Source organism: Canis aureus, chromosome 7, assembly GCF_053574225.1.
Source record: "Canis aureus isolate CA01 chromosome 7, VMU_Caureus_v.1.0, whole genome shotgun sequence".
Taxonomy (NCBI): domain Eukaryota; kingdom Metazoa; phylum Chordata; class Mammalia; order Carnivora; family Canidae; genus Canis; species Canis aureus.
The window spans coordinates 51,338,881-51,356,354 of NC_135617.1; the positions used below are offsets into that span (position 1 = coordinate 51,338,881).

General features: G+C 40.3%; 2 protein-coding genes across 17 annotated transcripts in view; one reads left to right on the forward strand and one right to left on the reverse strand.

Moving 5' to 3' along the window:
* KLHL31 (kelch like family member 31) overlaps positions 1-17,474 on the forward strand; it is a 143,741-nt gene that overhangs the window by 30,528 nt on the left and 95,739 nt on the right. For 6 of the 16 annotated variants that reach the window (XR_013383321.1, XM_077903622.1, XM_077903623.1 and 3 more), the window contains one exon: positions 12,043-12,119. The exons of the other annotated variants lie outside the window; for them this stretch is intronic. The gene's annotated coding sequence lies outside the window, so the exon portion shown is untranslated. The remainder of the gene's footprint in view (positions 1-12,042; positions 12,120-17,474) is intronic. 16 annotated transcript variants of the gene reach the window in all.
* Positions 11,605-16,170, reverse strand: LOC144317351 (uncharacterized). Its single transcript, XM_077903640.1, has 4 exons — positions 15,863-16,170; positions 14,382-14,469; positions 13,991-14,058; positions 11,605-11,832 (listed from the first exon to the last, which is right to left on the reverse strand). Exons 1-4 carry the CDS (start codon positions 16,008-16,010, stop codon positions 11,672-11,674), a joined length of 465 nt encoding a protein of 154 aa, XP_077759766.1. The 5' UTR covers positions 16,011-16,170; the 3' UTR covers positions 11,605-11,671.

Consider the following 17,474-nt stretch of genomic DNA (forward strand, 5'->3'; position numbering starts at 1 on the left):
AGAGAGGAGGAAAACTTTTCTTCCTCCCGCTGGGGTAGTAAAGTAAAAACACATGCAAAGCCTGACTCTTCCTATTGGATTTGCAGTTGACTATAAGTGATAGAGCGTGAGAGCTCCTCCTTCCAGCTTCCAGGCTCCATTCTATAGTTTGTTCATTTGTTTGTTTATTTATTTATTTGGGACACAGAGAGAGAGGCAGAAACATAGGCAGAGGGAAAAGGAGTCTCCCTGCGGGGAGCCTGCTGTGGGACCCGATTCCAGGACTCCGGGATCACACCCTGAGCCAAAGGCAATGTTCAACCACTGAGCCACCCAGGTGCCCCTACACTCCATTCTAAAGGAGATTTCCTTTTATTAATTTTCACAAGCTGTCTTGCAAGGTTAGACCTACTGACAGGAATATTTAGAAATCTCCGTTCAGGAGAGCAAGGCTCTTGTATGGGTTGTAGGGATTGGATGGGGGCCAGTGTGATGGGTGGTGAAAAATTTCACCCAAGGCAGAACAAAGGAGATAGAGGGAGCAGTGGACAAGACCTCAAAGGAGAGACTGTCCGCCGGGTTGGGGGAGGTGATGGGGGGGTCGTTGGTTATAGGGCAGAGTAAGGGAATGTGGGGACATATAGACTTTTCCCTTTTTTGGTACTCTTAGGAAATGTGCCTGGTTATAAGTACCCCATTGGTTGGTTAGGGCCTAGGACTCAATGAACTTGTTTGCATCAGCTTGGTGGTAACTGTGGGCCCTTTGCCTTGCTCAGGGTTCTATTTCTCAAGCCTGTTGCCTAAAAGCACCCCTCACATCTTGGTGTTTGAATGCAATTTGGTGGCCCCTTTGGAATCCTGCAATTCCTTCCAAAGATGCTGGCTGTATCCTTAGGATGTGTTCTTCAGTGCCCTGGGTTCTAGTCACAGCTTCTCAATCCTGTATTTTTCTCTTGAGCTCTGTGGGTATCTGAAGGGCCAGCATTGCACATAAGACAGCCAAAGCGATAATGCTGTTAGTTACAAAAAGCATAAAATAATTTTTATTTCTGATTATGTAAGCAATGCTATCTAGAAGGTACATTTAGAAGGTACGGGAGTATTTTAAAATGTGTCTATATTTTTCATCACACTAAGGTAATTCAGCCTTTTCCCTCATGGAATTTGTGATTAAGATATAAGCGATTGGAAGAGGGACAGAAACTAGATTCAGGGAGAGATTCAGGACAGGGAAAGAATAGGGACTTGAGTAACTCCCACACCAGAGGAAATTTAGATCTTCTCCACTTAAAGTGCAGTCTTTAGACCAACAGCAGCAGCATCACTGCAAACTTGTGGGAAATGTGGAAGCTCAGGCCAAATCCCAGATTTAAATCAGAATCTGCAATCTGACAAGGTTCCCAGGTGATTTGTCTGCTAAAGTTTGGGAAACACTGCTTTAGATGACTGGAAGCTGCAACTGCATTAGATCCTGAAAAACCTGCATTCATAAGGCCTAATGGTATGCATCCTGCTATATTCCCATGAATCCTGGTCCAAGTTCAAGAATGGAAGAGCTGGGACTCAAAGATCTGACTCCTTGATCAATCTGGGTAACTATAATAACTATAATATTGTTATTTCTAGTCCAGAAACACCCTACATTTTTCTATTTGTTTAAATCTTTTATTATATCTCAATAAAGTTTTATCACTTTTTTCATAAGGACCTATGATATTCTGATTTATAATAAGATATATTTGGTCTTGGTCCACTGTTCCTGACACAGAGCTCCTAAAACCTTTGGAATTTCTTAGTGATGAGAGCAAATAAGATTTCTTTTGTTAGGTTAATGAGGTAGCTTTTGGAGTGCACCTGAGGTGGAAGGCTGGTTCCCAGGAGAACCAATCATGTGATTATAGAGTTGGAATTTCCAGTCCCATTTCCCGCTGACTTCTGGGAGGGGAGAGGGAACTGGAAGTTGAATAATAACCAGTTACAAATGATTCAACAATCATACCTCTGTAATAAAACCTCTATAAAACCCCAAAAAGACAGGGTTCAGAGAGTTCCAGATCAGTGACTATTTGGAGGTGCTGGAAGGAGTGGTGTGTATAGAAAGGGGATGAAAGCTTTGTTCCCTTTCCTCATACTTCACTCAGTACATCTCTTCCATCTGGCTGTTCCTGAGTCATAGACACTTTTCTAAGAAACCAGTAATCTAGAAAGTAAAATGTTTTTCTGAGTTCTGTGAGCAGCTCTAGCAAATTAATTAAACCCAAGATTGGGGTTGTTGGAACCTTCAATCCATAGACAGCAGGTCAGAAGCCCAGGCTTTCAATTGGCATCTGAGGTTGTGGAGACAGTCTTAGGAGACTGAGTTCTAAACCTGTGAGACCTGATGCTATGTCCAGGTAGATCGTGTCAGAATTGTGATGAGTTGTACACCCAGCTGGTGTCCAGGGAACTGCTCTTTGTTGGGGTGGGGGGGGAGAAGGGTAACCCTGCCTCAACTTGGAAGTTGGGTCCAGAACCCATTTTTAAGATCCTATGTATTTTAATAGGAAATATTCATTATCTATTTACGACGTAGTTGTTAATTCTACTTTGAACTATTGTTCTTTGCACCATTTAAAGACTCTACTTACAATATCAAGTTTGTTACCCTAAATAACTAATTTCTTTTGATTTTGCTTGACTGTCAAGGTTGGCTTTTATCATAGAAAAAATTAAGTTAGGTCCTAGAAAAGGTTTCATTAAAAACTACTAGAAAATGGATTGAGTTGAAAGCTCAGAAGATCATTTCCTGTAGAAGGCTTACGGCTCAGGCAGATCAAATTTTCTATCATAATTTTGCTAATCACTTTTGGATGTTAGGAGCACAAATACAAGATGGTAGCTACTAGATCAGTGGTTCTGAAGCTCTGTTGCATATTGGGAATACCTGGAGAGCTTATCCAAATCCTGTGTTGCGTGCTTACCAATTAAATCAGCATCTGGTGGGAAGGGGACCAGGCATCTGTATATTTTAAAGATTACTAGGTGATTCTCATGTGCAGAAAAGTATAGGAACCAATGTACTAAGTGGTACATTCATTGTTACAGATATTGCCTTGCTTTTTGAAAGTTTATGTTACACCATACCACTTTGCTTTTACAAAAGACCTATCTTAATACCTGCTTTTGCTAACCAAAAGAAATCTGAAGAGAATTTTCACTTCTTTAAAAAAGATTTATTTATTTATTAGAAAACACAAGAGTGCAAGAGAGTGGGGGCAGAGGGCAGGGGAGAATCTTAAACAGACTTGGTGCTGAGCACAGAGCCTGATGGGGAGCTTGAGCTCATGACCCTGAGATCATAACCTGAGTTCAAAACTGAGTTGGATGTTCAACCGACTGCACCACACAGGCACCTCAAAAATTTTCACTTTTACAGAAAAAAAAAAAGCAAAAATAGTATTCAGAGGGGTTTTTTTTTTTTGCAGTGAGCTCTCATAGAGGCAGTGCCCTGAGCCATCTCAGGGAAGTGTTTTGACCAACACTTAGGTTTTCTTCTTTCTTTGCACTGGGAATTTCCTTAGAGGCTTTTTATGTTAACTTTAAATAGATATATGATCTACGCTGACCACGAACTATAATAGAACAAGAGAACCATGCTGCATATTATTGCAAATAAAAATCATGCATATTATTGCAAATACCCTGACCTAGTCTAAAATAGATTGGGCAGTCTCTACAAGGGGAAAAAGGGTAAATCCACTTGCTTGAGCTCCACACTTAGGCAATTAGTTCTGTTATTGAGACATAAGGTAGGAAGGGGAAAACATACTGTCAAATGCACTGTGAATATATGTGTCTGAGAGTAAGAGTGGAAAAGACTCCTAAATGAGGTTTGCACCCACAAAGGCAATTTGATTGTGACTGACAAAAAAAAAAAATCTACAGTCTCCCTACTTGTGCTGATTTTAGTCACAGTCCATTTAACACTTAGTATTTGGTGAATAGTAGTTTCATTTTTTTACTTCTGTTTTATTCTACATAACATATAAAGTGGATTCTATAGATCTATATGCCATAGAAGAAAATAATTGTGAATAAAAGAGTGAAGGAAATAAGCCAAATGACAAATAAGTGGAAAGTGATAAAATGAAGGAGTAGTCAAAAATTGTACACACTAAGTTCTATGTATTTGAGGTATGAAAGCTGCTAATTACTAAGACAGAGAGCTACTAGTTGGACTCTAAAATTTATTGCATCAAAACAGAGTATTCACAATTTCCTAAAATTAATAGTTAATTATTCCTGTAACTGAGACTAGAGAAAAAAATACCTCTTGAATTGACCTTGTACAAAATTGAAAAAAAAATCTTTATATATATAAAGATATATATCTTTTATATATATAAAAAAAATCTCTATATATCCAAGAGGTTCATAGGATTATGGCATCCAGTCATTGAGATATAAATTTAAAGGAAGGGCAGACTGAATACAGGTTTGTTTATCCACTGCAAATGGCTATCTGAGCTTCCAAAACACTTTCCCTCCTGACCCTGACTCCTTTGGGACAGATTTTTGTGCACTTTAGTGAGGAGACATCTATTGGCCTATCATGCAGCCAGCCCATAGTGAAGGCATTGGGTATAAGGAGGCCACATGATGTGATGAGCACTGGGTGTTAACACACAACTGATGAATTATTGAAAACTGCATCTGAAACTAATGATGTTGGCTAACTGAATTTAAATTTTAAAAAAAGAACTACACACAACCTTGTGTTACTTCTAACAAAATTTTCTGAAAGTCAATAAAAATGTAGAAAAGATTGGCAACAGAATAACTCTCAGCTCCCTGACCACTCCTTGGGTAGAAGAACCTCAGTCTAAGAAACCCACACTGGCAACTTTGCAAGACAGAAAATGTCTAATAAACTAATAGAATTTTAATTTATGGGAGAGGAAAGGGTGTAATTTGTTTTAAAAGAAGTTCCACCAGAGAGGCCTCACTTATAGTGCCAATAGGATATAATATGGACAAGGATTAGAGTAGGCCATCTTTGATCCAATCTGCTGGTGGGGAATCTCTCTACGGTGCATTGAGGTGGAAGTGGGATCTTGGTTTTGGTTTTAAATTAACAATGTTTCCCAGAATTCGTTAGAATGTCACTTTTATTTTTGCAACCTTTACATACCATTTGTACTATTATTAATATTTTTCTTGAAATTGACTTTAAACTTTATTCATTCTAAGGAAAAATATTTGTGATTTCATGCTTGTGAAAGATATTTTTTTTTCTAACCCACATTAAAGTAAATACAAAGTATTTAAAAATGTCTCCACCAACCGCCTCAAGCTGTCTCTCACATCCCACACTATAGAAATCACAATTTACAGAATATGAAATCCCTCTGGAAGCAGGGTAGCATAGTGGTTTAAAACCATAGACTCTGGAAACAGACTTCCAGGGTTCAAATTCAAGCTCTGTTTCTTAGTAGCTTTGGGACATTGAGCAAGTCACTTGATATTTCTGTGTCTCAGTATCCTCCTCGGCAAAATGAGTGATATTGCTAATACTGCTTCTTTTATTTATTTAGAGAAAGAGTGTGAGCAGGGGCGTAGCAGAGGGAGAGGAAGAGAATCCTCAAGCTGTCTCCTCTCTGAGGGCAGAGAATGACATGGAGCACCACCCAGGGCCCGATCCCAACACCCTGAGATCATGACCTGAGCCAAAATCAAAGGTCAGATGCCCCGTATTGTTAGTACTTCTGACCTGAGACTAGTGTAAAAACTAAATGAGTTAATACATACAAAGTACTTCTAACAGGGCTTGGTGCATAGTAAGTGCTATATGCCTATTTACACAGCTATGCCTATTTAAATAGCTTTTGTTATCCAGACTGGTGACTTGTAAAACTAGGAGAAAGTGAGTTTCAGGGATAGTGCCAAGAACTGATTCTTTCCCATGTCTTACACAATCCATCCCTCAGATGATTTGTGTTAGTAGTTTACCTTTTATATCGAATCTGATAGACAAATTCATGTCTTCATCTATGGATCTCTTACACCTAAATTTTCTGAGTTAATAAAACATAATGAGATTTAAAATTGTAATTTGGGAAAACTGTTTGTTATTTAGTGATGAATGGTGGATGTAAAGGGAAATGGGGTAGGGAGGTGCCAAAGAAGGACAGAAAGAAAGGATGGAGGTGGGAGGGAAAAGTGGGCCTGAGAACTTTGAGAAAATCTGGTCATCGGCTTCAAAAAACTGGGTTAAGATAAAATGTGAAAGTGGCCACGAGTGAATGATAGGAAGAGTGAGTTTTATTTTCTTCTTTCTGATCTTCAATTTCACTAAGTCTTCTATAATGAATGGATATTGCTTTTATAATGAGGAAAAAAATGGAAAAGTGTTTTTTAAATTAATCAAATGTGTGAAAACTCCACATAACAAAGTTGTTCAGGGAGTCAGGAATTCAAATTCATAATAATCGAATATACAGAGAGTAAGAAGCTATGGCAGGGTAAAAATTTTATGCTCATTTGCCGTAAAAGACCACCAAGAATTTGAAATGCATAATTCAGTAAGAGTATTAGCATCAAAACAGCTTTCTCACAGTTCTCTGGTTTGGGAGTTAACTTTGCTTGGAAAGTAGATTTTTGTCACATGGAAAGAGCTAAAGGATTGGGAGGCTGGTGGCAGAGCCCACAAGTCCTCAGAAGCCCATTTTCTAGCACCTCAGTGTGAGCTCTGGCCAGCAATGTTTCATTTCCTAGGGAGATCTTTCATGTGGATCGACCCGAGGGCCTGGGGCCAGTGAGGACCTGCATGTGTGAACATAGGTGCCATGCGCTGTGCCCTGACTTTGAGAAGTAGGTCCTCCCCAACTTTCAAAGTTGTCATATCCTAAAATGTGGTATTTTTCTGAACCTCCAAACCTATATTTCCATATAAACTATGTTATGATTATTTAGTAGGATTCCATGTTCCAGTTGGGTTTTCAAAGATATTTTGCATTCCTTTTTCTCATTTAAATCTGGTACAGACTCAATTTCTTTTTTTTCTTTATCTCAGCTTCAAAAGGAGAAAGACTGAAATCTATCAGTTTCTGAGAGGGTATATAGTAAAATCTCCCAATATGCCTTAGGGTTTGCCATTCTCTCCCTGTGACATCTATTTTTTTCTTCACAAATCTATTTCATGTCTGTGGCGAGGTAGGTGTATGTTTGTTAGAGTTTCTTAGATTCTTTTTTTGTTTGTTTGTTTAAGCAAGCTCCAGGCCCATGGGGGGTGGGGGGGGGGGGCTAGAACTCGTGACCCTGAGATCAAGAGTTGCATGCTCTACTGACTGAGCCAGCCAGCGCTCCCTATTGGATTATTCCTATTATGACATGACATGCCTCTTCCTGAAGGGTTGATGTTTTACTTAGGAAGTGAGAGCCCAGGGCAGTGCAGGTGAGGAAGAAAGGAAGTGAGATAAGGAAAAATGCAAGGCCATGTAAAGCAATGAGTGACCCCACCGACCAGTACTTCCCACATACCTCAGAAAGCCCAGCACTTTCACCATTTGCCAGTAGGACTTTCTCCACCAGGATTACAAGAAGAGTAAGGATGCGGCTCCCTCTTCTTTCCCACTTACCCTTGATTGAGTATGATCCCACTGGGACCTGATTTCTCCATATTTCAGTGTTGTCATTGGCCCTTCAGAAGAAGCTCCCAGGAAGCCAGCCTCAATGTCCTGAAACATGGCTTCCTACCCAAGTCTAGAGTGAAGTGGAGTGTAGGCAGATGAGGCATTTGAGAGACTCTGAGAAGGTAAACAAGGTTTCTGTCTGGTACGTCTTTGATAACAAATGTTCTCATGTAATAATTATATCTTGAGGTCAATTCAATAAAAGTAGACATCCCCCCCCAAAAGACTGACAAACTCAAAATCAATTCAGTAAACATGTGTTGAGTACTTAGCATGTACAAGTCACTGTGCTAGGTACCCTGAGGGGAAAATGATGTGCCAGACCGATTCAGGGCCTCCTGGCAGATGAGCAATCTCTGGAAGAAAGATATTGTGCTCATACAGACCTTGATTCGAATTTCTGCTCTGCTCCTCAGTGCTTTGTGAATTTGAATAAAATATTTAACTTTCTAAGGCTTGGTTTCCTGAGGAGAATAACAGTTGTTGCCTTACAGGTTTGTTCTAAGACTGAAATGAAATAACAGTGTTCAAGTATTTGATCACTATTAAGTGTTATTTCCCTCTCAGGGGCTTAACCCAAGGGGTCAATTCAGATAACTATAAAAACATCCATTATATAGGCAAAGGTTGAACAAAGGACCTTGAAGCACAGAGAAAGGAGAGGAGAATTTAGAAGCTCCGGGAAGGCTTCCAGGTCTTCAGGAAAAGAGAAAGAGAATCCCTTCTCCTTTCCCCATGCATGGTTATCCCTTGGCAAATGTTCCGTTTTGGCAAAGTTGGTCTTTGACACCCTACTTTTCTTGTATACCTGTCTCCTGTGTCATGTTTCCTCTGTCCTGTAGCTTTCTAGGTGGCGTGTAGCCCATCCACATTGCCTGACGGGGAGGAGCAGGCAGTGTGGGCCGTGCTCCCCCAACCCAACTCCCTTGCCTTGGGAGGTACTGCTGCTATTTGTTCAAAAGCAAAGGGATTACACTCACCCTAACCAAGTTGAGTGACTGGTGGTGGCCTTTACTCTCCTGATGTTTTGCACTTCTTCCTCATTGAAGCTCATTTCACAGACAAGTCTAATCAGAATCACTGCCATGAGAGTCTACCCATTGAGACAGCTCTGTTGGCTTTTCAGGATCTTCCTTTAACCACTTGCAGATCCATGGGCTCTCTGGAAGCTGCCAGGTTTTCCATGGAAGCTTTCCTGGAGACATTCTGCCAGCTGAGCATCAGTGCTACCTTGTAGGTAGCAGGTGTTTACCAGTTAAGGGCTATTTGTTCACAAACCATAGAGGAGCTAGGTTTCCATACTGCTCCTCTACAGTTTTCAATCATGAAATGTCCTCTCATGAAAATCCTCTCTCAGAATTCTTCCTTTTTTTCCTTAGCATATATTCCATGTATTAAATACCCCATTCTCGTATCAATTTTTTGGTTAAGGAGAGGCCTAAAGAGCAGCAAGGCTCTTAATTTACTGTTTGAAAAATCCTATTATTCACATAAGAAACATGTGAAAACAAACTCCTTATTTGATCAGATAAAAGGGGTGAGGCTTATCAAGAATTATGACACACACTTCTCCTTCACTTAGTCATTTCTCCTATGCTCCCAGTTAGCCTGGGTATTTCTCTACAGTGAGCCCAATATGAAATGGCTCCTATCTTAACATCTATTCTTCTCACTTGATATTTCAAGAAATCTGCTAGGGAGTGAGAAGACTGGCTTTGTAAACCTTAGGAGATACTTTTTTTTTATAATAAATTTATTTTTTATTGGTGTTCAATTTGCCAACATACAGAATAACACCCAGTGCTCATCCCGTCAAGTGCCCCCCTCAATGCCCGTCACCCACTCACCCCCACCCCCCACCCTCCTCCCCTTCCACCACCCCTAGTTCGTTTCCCAGAGTTAGGAGTCTTTATGTTCTGTCTCCCTTTCTGATCTTTCCCACACACTTCTTCTCCCTTCCCCTATATTCCCCTTCACCATTATTTATATTCCCCACATGAATGAGAACATATAATGTTTGTCCTTCTCTGATTGACTTATTTCACTCAGCATAATACCCTCCAGTTCCATCCACGTTAAAGCAAATGGTGGGTATTTGTCATTTCTAATGGCTGAGGAATATTCCATTGTATACATAAACCACATCTTCTTTATCCATTCATCTTTCGTTGGACACCGAGGCTCCTTCCACAGTTTGGCTATTGTGAACATTGCTGCTAGAAACATCGGGGTGCAGGTGTCCCGGCGTTTCATTGCATCTGTATCTTTGGGCTAAATCCCCAACAGTGCAATAGCTGGATCGTAGGGCAGGTCTAACCTTAGGAGGTACTTTGAATTTAACTTAGCAAGGTCTACAAGAAATGCTATAGCTCATTGCTAAATTATCCTCCCACCCTGCTTTGTGGTGGTGGTGGCAGATATAGGAGTAGAGGCAATGTGCCATAGGGGAAGAGCACTGGATTGACACTGAACCAGGTATTTGCTGAACCACTTAGTAGCTGTATGATATGACCAAATCACTCAATCTTGTGGGGCCTCCTTTACTCACATTTAAAATGTCAGTGACAGGGCACCTTGGGTGGCTCAGTCAGTTAAGTGTCTGACTCCTGATTTCAGCTCAGGTCATGATCTCAGGGTTGTGAGATCACACCCTGCATTGGTTTCCATGCTGGATGTGGAGCCTGCTTAAGATTCCCTTTCTCCCTCCCTCTCCCTTTGCCCTTCTTCCATCCACTCTCTTTCTCTCAAAAAATAAATAATAAACACATAAATAAAATGAAATGCTAGTGACATAAAAAATAGTAATAAAATAAAATAAAATTGTCAGCAACAAGCCATACTCATGAGACCAAAAATAAATGAGATCATTTGACTCATACAGCATTTGAATACCTGTGTGCCAGACACTGTGCTAAGTGCTGGGGATATAGATTTGAGCAAGATAAAATTCCCACTCTCAAACAATGCAGAATCGAGTAGGAAAGCCAAATGTGTAAATAGGTATACCCAGTGTTGTAGATGTATATTCCACGATGTGGTTCACAAGATGGAAGATTATATCAGACACACATAGGGAGCTTTTCAAATTACACACAGCCACCCCCAGGGGAAAAGTGCTACACTGTCAGTAATTCTCACTTCTTTAGAACCGCTAGGACACCTATTTAGCAATGGAAGGCATGCAGTTCAAGTCAAGTCCCTGACATTTTCCATGTAACCCTTTCCTGTCCCAAATCTCTAGAACCTCTTCTGTTTGCAGTATCCTCAGGCATAAAAAAGTCACCACCTAACCTTCAACTTCTCCTTGCTTGCTAATGACTCTTAAATCTGCTAACGACTCTTAAATCTTCTGGATGATCCATGGGTTCCTCATTTGCAATAAAAGTGACACTTAACTCCAGGCCTTCTACCTTCTTCTAGTGGGCTTATTCCTCTTGTATCCCCCACTGTCCTGAAGGACAAACAGTTCGTCCAAGCTAACTACCTTGGAGCCATCATAGACTCCTTCCATCTTTGCATCATTTTTAGTCAGCCACCAAATCCTATACATGCTATCTCTGAAATGCATGATGTGTATCCCCAACTCTCTATTCCCACTGCCCTGACTCTAAAGCCTGAAATAATCTATAATCATTTTTTTCTGCACTATCACAATGACCTTCTTGTCTACTTTAGAACGTTATTCTCTCTAAACTGTAATGTTTCTTTCCCACAGGTAAATCTGGTGATGCCACCCCCAGCTAAAATTCATCCAATGATTTTTTTCCCTCCTTCCTCTTAACCCCAACACCCACAATTGTATTTTAATCATTTTTGCTGCTTGATCAATTCTGGGACGGGATGGGGGACTGGCATGTGCTGGGGAAGGGAGATAAAGAAGTGAAGAATTATAGAAGAGATCATCTTGCATTGAAGTCATTTATAGTCTCATTTGGAAGGCATTGGAAGAGTCAAATAGCATTAAGTTTATTCAATGATCACTTACTGAATATCGACGATGTGTTAGGCACCAAGCCCGCTGCTTAGCTGTAGTGATTAAAATGTATGGTCCCTTGAGCACTTGAGCGGTGAAAATTGCAACGTAAAAAGTTTTGCACCATTACTTTTGTATAAAGTACTACCAGAGCATGGAGCTGGAGTTGTGACTTGAAAGTGGAGGCGGAAACTGCCAGACTATGGTGGTCTGCATGGGAAGATAAGGAAGCCAGAAGTTACTGTGATAGGAAGCCTGGTATTAGGGAAATAGAAAGCTATTCATTGCCACAGGAGGGCAGGGTGCTCAGGGGAGGATGATCAAGGGGGCATGAGAGCCAAGGATTAGTCTGAAGCATGTGTTCTTGTATTCACTTACTCATTCATATGTTCATCAACAAATATTTAACATCCTTTCCAGGGTTTCCTACTAGTGTCGGCCCCAGAGAGCTATGGCTGTGTCCTGGCTTAAGTCAAGAACCTGAGAGTCCCCTGCGAGTAGGTAAAAATTTGAAGTGAAATCACCATTGGTATGTTGCTTCCCTCTCCACAGCCTCCTCTCTGTCTCCAAAAGAAGTCTTTAAACCCTTTAATATTTCTTTCTACTATTCCAGCCACAGACAGACTAGAGGTGACATCCTTGAAATGAATTAGAATGAAAGAAAACAAAACCATTTAAAGAGTAAGGGTTTTAACAGTTGCACAGAAACCCCTTCACTACTATAAATATTTAGCACAGGAAGGCACATGGTTAAGTCCACACCAGGCCACAGCCAGTGTGTAGTTTTCATGTTTTTTTTTTTTTTTTTAAGACTTACTTATTTATTCATGAAGAGAGAGGCAGAGACACAGGCAGAGGGAGAAGCAGGCTCCATGCAGGAAGCCCAATGTGGGACTCGATCCTGGGTCTCCAGGATCACACCCCAGGCTGCAGGCGGCGCTAGACCGCTGAGCCACCGGGGCTGCCCAGTTTTCATGTTTAAACTCTCCGTGTTCACTCATTACTCCCGTACTGGAAGTCTTTTCCATTGTTGCTTGTGAGTTTCTCCTATTAAATAAGCCTCTCTGTTGGAAGAATGCTTATGGCAATGACTATAATTACAACCCCAGGCTGAGCTGGAAAATGCAGTGTGATGTGACAGCTTTTGTGATAGGAGGGGTAGAGAAAGAATGAAAGCTTATAATTTTCTTTGAGGTATCTTGAAATCTGACAGTAGCCCTGCCCTTATGATGTAAATGTTCAGTGACCTGGAGACTTAGGACAGAATAAGCCAGATAGACATGCCAAGTCCCTGCTACATGGTCTACTGGTCAAGCAAGAAAGACACCACACAGTGCTGAATGCTCTACGACCTCTTTAAAGGGAATGTTCTAGATCAGTTGTTCCCCCCTATTTTGGAATAATGTCGAAACTTTTTGTCATACGAAATGAGATTTTCTTAATACATTATTTGAGAAAATACATGATGATACAAGCAACTACACATTTGTCATTACTTTGAAATAATGTGTTTCATGAATCTCACTAGCACTTACAGATACCTGAAAAACAGAACATGTATGTTTAGAAAAAAAGGATTTATTCCATCTACTAACTAAGCTTGGCCCCTTATGTATTTGATGACATTTGCAGCAGTCCAGAAATCTGTGATTTCCTCCTCCCCCTCACTGCCCCTACTTCAAGGTCACAGACTTGCAATAGTGTGTTCCTAACACTCATGACTTTATTTGTTTAGTTGTATCTTGTCATAATAACAAAAAGCATAGAGGCCTACTATATTTTGGCTATCATGTTAGGGATCATAGATACAAAGTCAAATCCTACTCAGTACCTGCCCTTGAGGAGCTTAAATCCATCTGGGAGACAGATATATAAATCTGTAACAGTACCACAGGCACAAAAGAGGATGTGGTTGGTCAATTGTACTCATGGGAATTATTAGAAAAGCTTTCATAGAGGAGATATATCCGTCAGCTATTGCCACAATAATGCTGCACAACAAATTAAAGACACAATGACTTAATAACTCTGAGGCTTATGGTCTGCAAGATGATGGCCAATTCCCTGGGCTGTGCTTGATTCCATGCTTTGGGCCCCATTCTTGAAGCTGTAGGTCTGCTCTACATGATTCTCATCCTCCTCAGACCAGATGTTCTCATAGCATGTCACTAACGAGCAAGAGGGCCAGTCTGTGAAAACATTGCTCCAGTCTCTGCTCTTGCTGCAGTCATTAAAATTCCATTGGCCAGAGCAAGTAACCTGGCCAAGCCCGAAGTCAAGGAGTAGGGAAGTATCCTCTACCTTTCTATAATATGGATATGGATCCTACTACAGGAAAATGAAGAACTGGGATCAAAAGTAAACTTACCATAGGAGAGAAACCTTTGATCTACATTCTGAGAGATGATTATCAGTTTATCAGGTGGACCTAAAATTCTGAAATACAAATCAGGAGAAATAGAGGAACACTATTGCACAGTATTTGGCCTGAAAGAAATGTTATCATGGATAGAAGCTGAGGCTTTTCTAGTGGATCTCTGCTTGGTGTCTCACATGGAATACACTGGGGCAATTAGTGAGTAGAGATGAGTACTGCCTATGCATGCAGAGCTAGATAGATCTAGAAAATATTTAATGAAAGACATCATCCTGCTGGTCCTAAACCCAGACCAACCATGAAAGGGCAGTGTCTCTGTTTTTTAACCCAATGTCTCTCATTGCATGACCATGAAATCAACAAGAAGAAAAGCAGGACTCACATTCTCATAGCCTTCTGTAGTAATCCATTCTTCATGCTGTTGTCTTCAGAGTATTGAGGCTGTGGTTTGTACTGGTTTCCTATTGCTACTATAAACAAATTATTGCAAATGTCATAGTTTAAAAACAACACACATTTATTATTATTTGCTGGTTCTGAAATAGGTTTTATAGGCTAAAGTCAGGCTGTTGGCATGGCTGCATTCCTTCTGGAGACTCCAGGAAAGAATCTCTTTCCTTGCCTTTGCCAGCTTCTAGAAAGCTAGAAGCATAGCATCTTCAAAACTTTCTCTGATCTAAACGTCTTCATCACTCATGAAGATATTGGGCCCACCTCATGATGATGATATTGGGCCCACCTACTTAATCTAGGATGATCTCTTGATTTTAGGACTAGCTGGTTAGCAACCTTCACTCCACCTACAACTTTAATTCCTCCTTGTCATGCAACATCGGCAGGTGGATGAGTTTGAAAGGCTATTATTCTGCTTCCCACATGGTTCAGGGGAGAGGGGGTGATGAACAATGCCTCACATTGGTATTATGCTTTATGACATACCAAGACTTTCATATTTTTATGCTCTCACTTTTGAATCAGCAGAATAGAAAGCAGAGAACCATTTTGTAAGTGGAATAAATTGTAGCCCAGATACATTAAATGGCAACACAGGATAGCATAATAGTTACTCACTGCTTGTTCAATTACCTCTAAGTCCTCTGAGTGTATCTGAATTGGCCCCTGTCTTCCTCTCTTGCAATTATTTGTTACATGTCTGTCTCACCACCTCAAGGCAGACTTGGAGTCATTTAACACTCTGTGCCTTAGCAGTTACGGATGGCAGACAAAAAGAGCATTCGTTAGATACTTATTGTGTCCATCATGTGCCAGGGACTCTTTTTGTGATTTGAAAGAGTAAACATGGACTCAAGGTCACACAGCTCTCAGCACGGAACAAGGCTGGAATTCACATGGAGATTTGCATGACTCCAAAGCCAGCATTCTTTCCCTGCTTCTTATGAGCCAGAAGTCTCTCAACTGAGTTTTGAAGAAGAGACAGTGTGGACTACCTAGATTTAAATGTCTAAAATCAAGACTTCTAGACGCATGGCTAGAAAGTGCAGAAACTGAGAATAAGCATTTAGAAACTTTAGAAGCAAAAAAAAAAAAAAAAAAAAAAGAAACTTTAGAAGCAAATCACCTGAGTACTTTGATGTCTACTGAACTAGTAACCAAAAAAAAAAAAAAAAATCAGGTTTGTATTTTATTAGTTTTTAAGGTTCGTTTGTTTTATGTTTTTACTGTATTTTACAAAAATATGGATCCTCAACAGGTTGGAATTTTAATACTTGGTTTTTCAGAGAGTTTTAGGATCTTGATACCTACCTATAAGAGATGTGTGGCTTGTCAAATAGGTGCATTTTTAGCTCTATAAAGTGTTGACAAATTGCACTCCAGAATGGTCAAACCAATTTCCAGTCTCACCTGCAGTATATGAGAGTTTCCTTTTTTTCTCAGTTGTGTTGTCAGAGTTAAAATCTTTGCCAATGTGAAAGATTTGTGGAAAAATATCTGTGGAAAAATAGTTCATCTTCGCTATAACATTTATCTGATTAATAGTGAGGTTGGACATCTACATGTTTGTTAGGTTCCCATTCGGATGACTCTAATAAGGTAGATTTTCTCAGTTTACAATTGTGAGGAAAAGATGCCTATAACAAGCCACCTGTGGGAGGTAAAATATTGTAACAGGTATAACTGGTTTTGCCTAGGAAAAGCCTAGAATAGCTAGTTTTGACTTGATGAAGGACAGGAAAAGCTCGTTGTAGCAAATTAATGCAGTCATAGGTTCGTTAGTATCTTTCCTGGTATTTGGGGTTTTGAACAATGATTCAGTCATCACCACTAAAACACCTCAGTGGAGTGATTTTCACGGAGAATTCTGTACCTGTCATCCAGTTCTTAGCAGTGAGTTTCTGTTCCTAATGAGGCTGAAGACACAGAGTGAAACTGAATTCACCTGTGGACTTAGTTATTTTCTAGTGCCGTGACATGACCTCTCACTCACTCTACCTTTGACGTGGGTGGAAGGACTGGGGAAAGGTATGGAGGTGGGCATACTGAACCAGCATTCCCTTCCAATCACCCTGTAGTCAGCCTGCTTTTTTTTTTATTTTTTGTCTGCCCATTCTTTTTACAATCTTTATTGAAAGAGATGTGTTAAAATCTCCCATAGTGATTATGAATCTATCCATATCTCCTTTTTAGTTCTGAAAATATTATTTCATATATTTTGAGGTTATATTCTTAAGTCGACACAAAAATAATTGTGATAATATTCCAAAGTACTACTCCAACAGGCAAGCCTGAGTATTTGGTTATCCAGAAGAGATGGAAAGACCCCTGGCCTTGAGCACTCATATAGCTCATTTTTACTGTTACTTTTAGGTATTAGTGGCCTCTTTGAGGTTTGGTACATGCTTAACATGCTCCTGCCTTGGGGCCTGTGAATTTTCTACTCCTGCCCCTGGCACAGTCTTCTTGGTGTCCTCAAGGCTTGCATCAGTGATATGTAAAGCACACAGAATTATACCTGGCTCACAGTAGTTATTATAAGAGGAGGAAATGAATGCTATGAGTTCAAGTGTCAGGAGAGCTTCATGGATAGTCATTAGGATTCACCTAGAAAAAAATTTGAATGGGGACATAGAAAAGCATATTAAAGTAGTAAAAAAAAAAAAAAAATGAGTTGAATTACAAAGTAGAGGTCCATGAGGATTAGGCAAAGAATTTTGGACTTTGTATTATAATCCTCCTCCCACTCTTCACTTCCTTCCTAAGAATATCAGATTCCTGAGGACATACCCAGAAAGATGCCCTGTACATAAGAGGCAAACAATGTTCCATATACTGGTGATAAAGCACTTAGACCATGGGGTGAGGTTGTCTGGGTTCGAATCTTGTTCCATCCCTTCCTTACTGTATGGCCTTGGACCAGGTGCCTAAATGCTCTGTACTTCCATCTCTTGTTCTGTACAAAGTGGCTGAGGCACCAGGCTTACCGGGTAGTTACGAGGATTAGCTGTTATAGATAAAG

Excerpts from the sequence above, each read along its gene's own strand:
- LOC144317351 (XM_077903640.1), bottom strand. The coding sequence starts at position 16,010 with ATGTCCAACCTCACTATTAATCAGATAAATGTTATAGCGAAGATGAAC. Across the intron at positions 14,470-15,862 it reads GAAACTCTCATATACTGCAG|TAGCAATAGGAAACCAGTAC; the intron begins GTGAGACTGGAA and ends ATTTGTTTATAG. Across the intron at positions 14,059-14,381 it reads CTACAGAAGGCTATGAGAAT|AATTTTAGGTCCACCTGATA; the intron begins GTGAGTCCTGCT and ends TTTGTATTTCAG.